At 39.4% G+C, this 9,724-nt stretch overlaps 1 protein-coding gene across 1 annotated transcript; it reads left to right on the forward strand.

The window, feature by feature from the left end:
- Positions 1-469: 469 nt before the first annotated feature.
- Positions 470-7,441, forward strand: LOC104523397 (protein Aster-C-like; the record flags this gene model as incomplete). Its single annotated transcript, XM_010165955.1, has 4 exons — positions 470-554; positions 4,345-4,448; positions 6,229-6,324; positions 7,361-7,441. Coding segments are annotated over 4 exons (366 nt in total), but the record flags the coding sequence as incomplete, so codon positions are not given.
- Positions 7,442-9,724: the final 2,283 nt, after the last annotated feature.

Genomic DNA, 9,724 nt, shown 5'->3' on the forward strand with positions numbered 1-9,724 from the left:
CTGCACTGTACTATTCCCAAAATGGTACTCCGATTAGAAATTGGTGTTCTAGGTTATGTCCTTGCGTACAGCTAGTTGCCTGCATCAGGACTTGATCTGCTCTGTCACCTCCTGTTTTGTGGCCTTGCTGCCTCTTCATTTAGTCTGTGCTAGAAGACTTACCCCTGGAAGGGGCTCTCATGTCCTTATGAGTGGAGCAGGTTGCCATCACACAACTGTAGTGCCTTGTAATTGGCATTTGGCCTGTCACAGGGAACAGTTTGGCCCATGCTATCCTAAATACTAGAAGCTGACTCTTACATAAACAAGCATAAAGTTACAGTGATGATCACATTTAGATACCACCTATTCTTTATTGCTCCTTTGATGTTAATTTGTTCTTCAAGGTAAAATTACGCATCCGGTATGAAGACAGTTGATGGCTGAAAAGAAATCTGTTTACTTAACCTTTTACCATTCTCTGTTGCAGCTCTCAAGTTCCACTTACAAATATAGGAGTGAGGAATTCAAGAGACAGTTTTCTCATCTGCCAGATTCAGAGAGACTCATAGTAGGTAAGACATAATCACATCAAAAGTGCTTGTCTTCTAGCTGATAACTCCAGGTTGCAGTAATGCCAAGGTGTTTTTTAATGGCAAATTCTCTCTACAGCTGATAACTTCCTGTTCTCCTGTTTCTGAACTAGCATCAGATACCTTCAGGGAAAGTCAGGTCCATGCTCCTCTCCCGTACTGCCTGCTTTGGTTAAAAGAAAAAAAAGACAAATTCCTTTTGGGGTTTGAGAAGTGAAGGAGAGGGTACAGAATCTTCCAGTTCTACATATGGGATCAGAGCCTCTTAATGTCTTTTCCTGCTGCTACTTTTTAGTGTGGTTTTAGACAAAAGCCTTCCTGACAGCAGTGGAGATGTGACTGACAGCTGTTAGCTGACAGGCTGGAAAGAAATCACTATGCAGGGTCAGGGTGAGCACCGAGCATATAAACTCAACATAATGTGCATTGACAAGCTTGTGTGATGCAAGTGTGAGAAGAACAGAGGTAAAGTTAAATCCTGAGAGCACCGGATTTATGTTCTTTCCAGCATGGACAACCAACTTGGTGTACCTCTTGCAGTGTCATAACCATTTATTTTCTGTCCTGTGAGTGTCTGAGTCCTCTCTCTTACTTTAAAGAGGCAATTAGTTCTGTAGATGTTGGGGAGGAGGGAATGATTCCCTAGTAGTAAGTTTGGTACGTGGATACAAAGGTAAGGGATGTTGCCTCAGTGACCTGGTTAAGTAGAAGCTTTAGCAGAAGCTTTTCCTTTATTCCTTGGAACTAAACCTAGACCCTTGCTCTAGGCACCCTGATTAATGTGACTTTTGGTACTGAGTTTGACACAGTGGGTCCTTGTAATTTAAGACTCTCTTCAGAAACAAATGCCAGCAATGTGGTATGAAGATATAAAATTCAGCATTTAAGTTTGTAATTCCCATCAATCATCATAGGAGATCATTGGAAAACACAAACCAATCTTCATTTTATCCTGACTTATAATACTGTGCACTTGGATAGATTTGTCAACATGGTATATTGAGGGCAGATAAAGACACTTTTTGCACCACACTGGTCTGTGCAGTTGTAGTTACTGCCCAGGCTTGTGCTGAGCATGAAATATGTCATCTGGTGCTGTACTGTGCAAATCTTCTAGTTCTGGGCTGGCTCGTGCCTTGAGCAGAGGTTTTTCACAGCCCAGTATACCAGGCTAGCTTATCCTTGTGCTGATGACATTGGATGGAGGCAGAGGAGTAACACTCTGCTGGAAGAGCAGAGGTGGTGAGAAGTGCATGGGGTGGGAGGGGACAGAAGCAGGTGGCAGAGAATATCAAACTATGGTGCGTAACTTCTCAGCACCAGAACGCTCCTTTTGAGCTCTGACTGCCTGTTTTGCTCCACTGCAAAATTCAAAGAAGGCAAGTGTATAACCCTTTGCATGTAGTGATGCACCTTATTCCCTCTCTTATCACTTGCCTTGCAGGTAAGCCTGCCTGTGCTGCCCAAGCACTGTGTAACAAATGCACTAGCCAAGTGTTGTTGGGTGTTGTTTTTATACAAAAGAGGCATTGTGACTGTTTGTATTTCATTTCTCATCTTGCACAACTTTTAAGGAAGTGAGTATTGAGAGGCTGTCAGTATATGCTTGCAGCATGCTGAGTTCCACCCAGGTTAATGGAAGAGAATTAAAACTTCTCTTGCCCAGAAACATTTAAATCCTTGTGTCCTTTTCCAGCCTCACAAAGAGGCAGTTATCCTCTGAACTGCCTTCTGCATTTTGAAAATACCTGAGTTCAGTACAGAAGTAAAACAGAAGAAATGGATATTACTTCAAAGTGGTGTTTTGATGTTTCTCCTTACACAGGATTGATATAGAAAGCTATGGAGCAAACTCTGAAGCACAGTTTCAATGAACAGACTACCTAGGACTTGGAAAAAGATTTAGTAATGGATTAACAATAGAGCACCTGCTCCATCAGAAGCAAAGTCATTACTTTATATAATTTTTTTTTACCCCATAAAAAGCAGTGCTCCTTTGGAAGGACTTTTTGCATCTTCCAAGCAAAAAGATCTTCCTTTGCTTGATGCAGAGAAACTTATCACAGGCTTTACAGTGCTCAAAGAAGCAATTACTTGCTGCAGTTCATTAAAACAACTGTAACTGCTCCTGTTTGTAACTTAACTGTTAAAGGAAGTGACTGTTCCACTGTAATGAGCACTGTATATAAAGATTATATGAAATATAATTATTCTCTTATAGTGAAAGAGAAATTACTTAGACTTTTGAAATGGGAGTTTAAAGAAGTGCCATTAACTTTAATTTCTCTGAAAATGTTGTTTACAAGCATCATCTTAAGTTACTAGATCTGAAAACTTAGAAGGAGAAGTGTTAGTTTCCCTTTTGTTTTGATATTCTCTTTTGTGTAGGTAGGTCGTGGTGATGTTGCTCATCACTTCCTGCAATATTTATAGGTCTGAATCCCTCCCCTTCCCCCAAACATAGAAGTCAGATGCCAACTTCTTGGTAATGCTTACCTCAAGTTCTTAACCTCAAACTCCTGATGCGTTCCCAGTCCCTGCTCTCCCAGCATTTTGGTATCTGACTTCTCTTTAAACATACACTTAACAACTTATTGGCTTTGATTTGTTTAAGTTTATGTAATTCTGTTTGCAGCTGTTTCTCCAAGGGCTGTATACATGTATACATGCCTCATGCTTGTTGTAGGAAACATTATCGCCACTTGATTATTTGAGGGGAAAATCCCAAGAGAATTTTAAGTCATAATAAAAACTTCTGTAGACGCAGACTTACCTTGAAGTTAGGATGGTGAAGGACTTGTGAACCTCTTGGTACTTGAACAAGAACTGTATTCATCTTCTTGTACACAAAATCAAAGTTCTGGCTCAGACAATACCAGATACAATGCTTTTCAAAATAACAAAACTCTTTGATACCTCTAAAGTTAAAATCATTAACATCCTGCACGAATAGGTACATCCTGGGTATTTTCTATACATAAAGTGAACACCTTTAGGTTGAAGCTTCCAAAAGGGATCTGTCTTAACTTACTAGCAGTAGTACTTCTGAAAATTCCTTCTGTTTGAATCTTCAGGCTCTGAAATTATGAAAGTTCTCAGAGAGGTTTTTAAGAAGTGCAACCAAATCCTCTGCTCTTGTTCTTAATTAGCAGGTATCTGATGATGGGTAATTGCATTCTAGATGAAATCTGTTTCTCAATAGGGATGTTTCTGCCAGAGGCAGTATCGTGATAAAAATGGCAGTCAGCTTCTGGAAATATCCCCTGCCTGAAGAGCTGGATAGCTTCAAGCTGCCATTTAGTGTCTCACTCTGCAGATAGTTTTAGCTAGTGATAGGATCTGTTTAGTAGAAGATTATCTCACTACAACATATGAACTACTGTTATGTAGGAGTTGACAGTATAATGTTATACTATAAAATGTTTGTGTATTCTGTTGTTGAGGTGCTTTGAGGTTTGACTTCTGAACACTTCTCCCATGTACTCCTGATCTTGCCTGATACCTCTTCTCTGAAGATGTAGGATAACACACAGAAGGTTGCTACACGAAGTGCTGTCCTCACACAGATACTTCCATCAACTCTGGCTTTGGGGTGTTCCCAGAACAATGGTCTAGATGCAACCCAGTACAGGTCTGCCTTCACAGACTTGAAGAGTGAAAGAAATGGCTTTTTATTTGTGCTGTAATACCATTATCTCATTTTAAGTGAACAGATTTTGTGTCAACTGAGCTGCAATAAGTGAGTAAACTTGCTCTTGCCCTCTGTACGTAGATTATGCCTGTGCACTCCAGAAGGATATCCTGCTGCAAGGACGCTTGTATCTTTCCGAAAACTGGCTCTGTTTCCACAGCAACATTTTCCGATGGGAGACCACAGTAAGATCTCTTGGCTCACTTGAATTCCACCTCTTCTTCATCCTGTGCTATCAGGATATAACTGTCCCTCAGACAAATCTTATCCTCCCAATCTCATGTTAGTAGCTTTGCGCTGAAAAGGAAAAGCCTGCATCCCTGAGTGGAAATGCAGATCCATTGCTCTGTGAAATGAGAATAGTGTTGGAGACACTTGAATGCTGAAGTAAACCTGCTCAGTCAGTCATTCAGCATAGGAAGGAGTTCAGGACTTAAACTAAAGCTGATCTTTTACATTCTTGGGTGGTGATTTGCCTTTCCTTACCAAGGAGAGTTGCTCTATAAAGGGATGTAACACATAATGTTCCCCTCTGAGACCAGGAGCATGATATAGTACATGATGTTGCCCTGTTCAAGAACTCTCTGGCATTGAAACTGGTTTAGTCTCACATGTAAATATCAGTATCTAAGAATAGCTGAAGAGAATCTATAAATGACCTCTGTAAGTGCTCATATTGTGTTCTGTAGCTTTTGAACAGTATAAGCAAAAGTAGATATTGGTGATGTGTTGGCCCTTTATTTCTGTCTGACCACGTTAATGAGTTAAATTTTTTCATTCAAGCAGTTGCATCTGCTATAGAAATAGCATGAGGCAGTGAATGAGAAAGTGAATGTAATCTAGTTAATAGGTGATGGAGATGAGTCAAAATATTCTGCATCTGTGAGACTGCACACACCTTAAATTAATCTCTTAAATTTTACTCTCTGTGCTCTGAAGTACCCAGGACAGACAACAAATAGCTTGTGTACTTAAGACAATGAGGGAGTGTGGAAGTGCTTAACTGAAAACCAAGCTTAACTTCATCAGATGGATTTGATGATTGAGTGCTTCTTATTGTAGACTTGAGATTTCTTTTTTTAAAGTCCCTTTGAAATGGCACTCTTGAATATATAAACTACTCAAAGACTGATTTTTTTCAGGCAAAAAGGCACACATACTGATAACCTGTTCCTGCCTGCCTAGCAGAGTGTTATCTTAAGCGATATCTTAAGGCAATCTGAGCTCATCAGCTACAATGGTAGAGCCAACTTTTGTGACCTCCTTAGCAGGCTGTATTGAGCAGAGAGAAAGTGGAAGACCTTCTACACATACAGGAAAAAGCAAGATCCAACTGTATGTTCTCCTATCTCTAAGCTGAATGGCTTATCTTCAAGGGAAGGGGATAGGCTGAATGGAGATGGCTTGTTGCAGCCAGTCAGGCCATACTCTTCTAAACTGAAACATTTCAAGTACTAATGCACAACTAAACATTTCAAGTACTAATACTCAAACACACCCAAGCAGGAAGACTTCCTTGCAATATCTCAACTGAAAATAACTTCTGTGAAAATGGACTAGATAGCAAACTTCTGGGAGATGATACAGACAAAATAGTCTTTTATCTGATCTATGTTGTGCCTTATGCATAGTATATTGATTGAGATTGGCTTTCAGATTTGTGGTTGGGATTATGCCCTTAATCCTTGAGTGTTACTGGAAGAGTGGAATGAAAGAAGAAAGAACCACTTGCTTCCCTAGTCCTAGTGTGAAAGAAGAGGAGATACTCTTAAGTTATCTTAACTTGCTTCTACTTTGTAATGTTTACTGTTAAAGTTACCAAGTGGAGACAGTAATTGCCTTTGTGATCTCAGCTGAATTGCATCCCAGGGTTTGGAGTTAGTTTCTCTTGCATGTTCTGTGACTATGTAAATTTTTAGTCTTCATAGTTATTTTTAATATGTCTTCTTAATTCTTTCTGCTTAGATTTCTATTGCCTTGAAGGATATCACTTTCATGACAAAGGAGAAGACTGCTCGGCTCATTCCAAATGCCATACAAATAGCAACAAAAGGAGAGAAGGTGAAAACCTGTATTTAAATATATATAACTTTTAAATTATAATGTCCAGGGCAGAGCAGTTGTTTTAGTTTTAAATTTGCATAAGTAACTTCCCTGTCAAATCTTTAAATGTGATTGGGATTGGAAGACAAACTTGGTGTTTTGGTTCCTGTGCATATTGGCTTGATAATTCAACTATTTTTATTGCAGAATGCTCTAGTAGTGTTGATGGAATAATGAGAAAGTAAGGGAGTATTTGTCCCACTGATCTCAATGAAAGCCATTTGAAAAGTTAAAGTTTGGGGCGTGAATTCAGACTGTGCATCCCTGAGACTGCAAAAATATCAAACTCGCTAGATTTAAAGTGTCCCTGGAAGAAAATTGCCGAAAACAAAAGGACTGTGATATCGTGGGTTTCGGGTCATAGCAAAATCTACCCATAGAACATGGAATTTTATGTGCTGGGAAGTGTAGGTTTTGGGTGTATACCTGGAAAAACTGAAAAGCATGATACAGAATGTTTTTATGTGCAGCATACTTCATGATATTTCTGTAAATGCCTTGAAAATAATAATTCTTGGCTGGATACAGAGAATAGCTTTCCAGGGTGAATCTTCTTTGTGAAGAAACTGCGATTCCTTATGTTTTGCTGTTCTCTCTCAATTTACTAAGTGTTAACTTCCATCATCAAGGACGATAAACATCTTTCTCTGCTCAACAAACTTTCAAATAGGAAATATTTTAATACTGCAAAAGCAGTAAATACTGCATCTAATTTGATCTCTTATTTTATCACATGTTCTCATGTGAACAGAAGGAATATGTGGTGGAAGGATGGAAAGGGCTGTGGCCTGTTAGAAATAGGCATATGCATATCTAATTTGTTCCACCTCCTATTTGGAAGTGGGAGAAAGATTTAACTGTGTAGTTAATTGAGGGAGAGCTCTTCCTTTATGCCAAAAGTACAAATGACTGCAATCAGATGCCCAGAAGAGCAAGTGTCTTTATATACTATGTGGATATTGGGGAAACTAACTCTTACTTGTTTTTCCTGCAGTTTTTCTTCACGTCATTCAGTGCAAGAGACAGAAGCTACCTCAGTATCTTCCGCTTATGGCAGAATGTGTTGCTGGATAAGGTAAGCTTGCAAGTGCCAGTACCTGTGCTTAAATAACAAAATAATATTTTTCTATTGTAAGCAGTTGTGTCTTTGGAGAATAAGAGACTTTCCTTAAGAAGTTAGCTCTTCCTTTCTGACACAGAATTCTAATCTGATGTTCTCCTTCGACTCCTTGTACTTCGGATCCCAGGTAAACTTCTCATCATTTCCTTCTCATGCTGCCACCTACAACTTTGCTGCTGATGGAGTATTTTGTCTTTTGAAGATAAATTACATGCTTCTCTTCACTTCCAACTGAGGCATGTATTACCAAATTGGCATGCCTTTGCTTCACATTTTCTATGGCTAATTTCTGATCAAAAAGGCAAGAAACTTTTTCAGTGAAAGCTGCCTTTTTTTTTTTTTTTTTTTTTTTCAGAAAGGAAAAAGCTAGAAGTCACCTTCTCAGATAAGTTAGCTGAACCTTTGCCAACCAACTCATTACAACTTCCCTGACCTTGAATAAATGCAACAAAGGCAGGCTGCTGTATGATATGGAAGTGTATTTTGGCAACTTCTGCTAGTTAGCTTGATTTATATTGCAATTTGTGGATGCTTAAGCTAATCTTCTTTCTAAAAATGTAATGACACTTTTGCAGAACATCACTGTAAGTAATGCAATTTTTGTAAACCAGTTCCTTCCTGTTTATGGCTCTCACTGTTTAAATATTTCAACACCGTTGCAATTGAACATTGAAATATCCATATATAACTCAGCACTACAGTGGTCCCCAAAGGCTTAAAGCTGTTGCACTCATTATATATAGTACCCACACAAGCTTTTTTGTTAGATGAATTTTAGGGCAGACTAGAGGCACCTTTTGTCAAACAAAAGCTGAAAATAAAAGAAAGTGCCATTTAAGGCAAAACTAATGTTTCCTGCAAATCTCTTATCCCTCATATCGAATACAATTTAACTGTAACATCATAACCATCTTATCTCAAATCCAACAGTAGCACTGCAAAAACCACAATGTACTATGTCATCTTTTGACTGGAATGTGCAACTGGAACTAACCTTGTTTTCTTTTGTTAGGCAGTTTGTCAGGAATGGTAATTATCTTATTCAGTTGGTTCATTTGTGGTGCTGGAGGATGAATGGGAAGGGAATTCAAGTATACAAACCTGTCCAAGGGGCTGGAACAGAGGCAACAAGCTTTGTGCTGTTCAGTATTAGTTTTTCCTGTGCATTTCTATGACACTGAAATGAGTATCACATTAGGAACAATTTTTCACTTCAGAGCAGTAACTAAAGGATAAATATGAAAGTAGAAGGCATGGACTGTGTGTAAAATGAGATTAATTAAGCTGGCGGATTTTAGGGACCAGTGCACCTGAGTAGCTTGGGAACTCTCCTTATTCTTTCTGTCTAATCTTGCTATTAGCTTCCTTGCATCCCCACTGAAGTATGTTGGAAGATAAGCAGAAATTCACATAACAGACTCGGGGTTCTCAGTTGTAAAATAGAGCATTGCCATGAGGCGTATGTAAGGCTTTTTAATCTAGTATGTTTGGAGCTACTTACTGAAACAGGATTTCTGTTAGGTTGAGCTTCTACTTCTGCAAGGTAGTAGTAACTTCTCATTCTCTGCTGGAATGTGTTTGAGTCACCCGTCACCCTGCTTCATGATTCTTTGCTGCTTAACCAAACTAGATCAAGCTATAGAGGGGGACTGAGGAGTTGATAGTAGAAACTGAAGTTGCTAGAGCTGGATGCACTGACTCCTCTACAGTGACAGCTGTCGACTGACCTGTTGCTAAAAGAAAGCCCTTGGTGCATCCAAGCAGTTTTGCTGCCTTCTCCCCACTACCCCATGGCAGGGACAGCATACATTTGAAAGAGATCTCGTATGTCTGAGGCTCTGGCATGGTGTGCAATGCCCTGAATATGTAAAGCCTGGTGTTTCTGGGCTCCAGTGGTCGAAGGGATCCTGTCAGAATTTGAAAGGTTTGTGACAAAAAACCCCAAATCTAACTCTGGAATAAGCTCCAAAAGGAGATGGTTTTTATGTTTCCTCTGCAGATAGCTAAATATTTTAAAGCCTATGGTTAACTTGGTTATCCATCTGCAGTGCATCTGCTGGACTTGGAGATGACATCCAACTGTTACATTACGAAATAAAGTCATTCTGGTGTCATCAGAAGTGTAGCTCTGAATGCAGCTGTCACAGGGCTGGTTTGCGCCACCTGATGGTGAATAATCCCCAGTTTGCAGGATTTGGATCCAGGGGATTGGAATTGCATTTGCTTCAAATCGTTTTT

This window comes from Antrostomus carolinensis, unplaced genomic scaffold, assembly GCF_000700745.2.
Source record: "Antrostomus carolinensis isolate BGI_N321 unplaced genomic scaffold, ASM70074v2 scaffold21784, whole genome shotgun sequence".
Taxonomy (NCBI): Eukaryota; Metazoa; Chordata; class Aves; order Caprimulgiformes; family Caprimulgidae; genus Antrostomus; species Antrostomus carolinensis.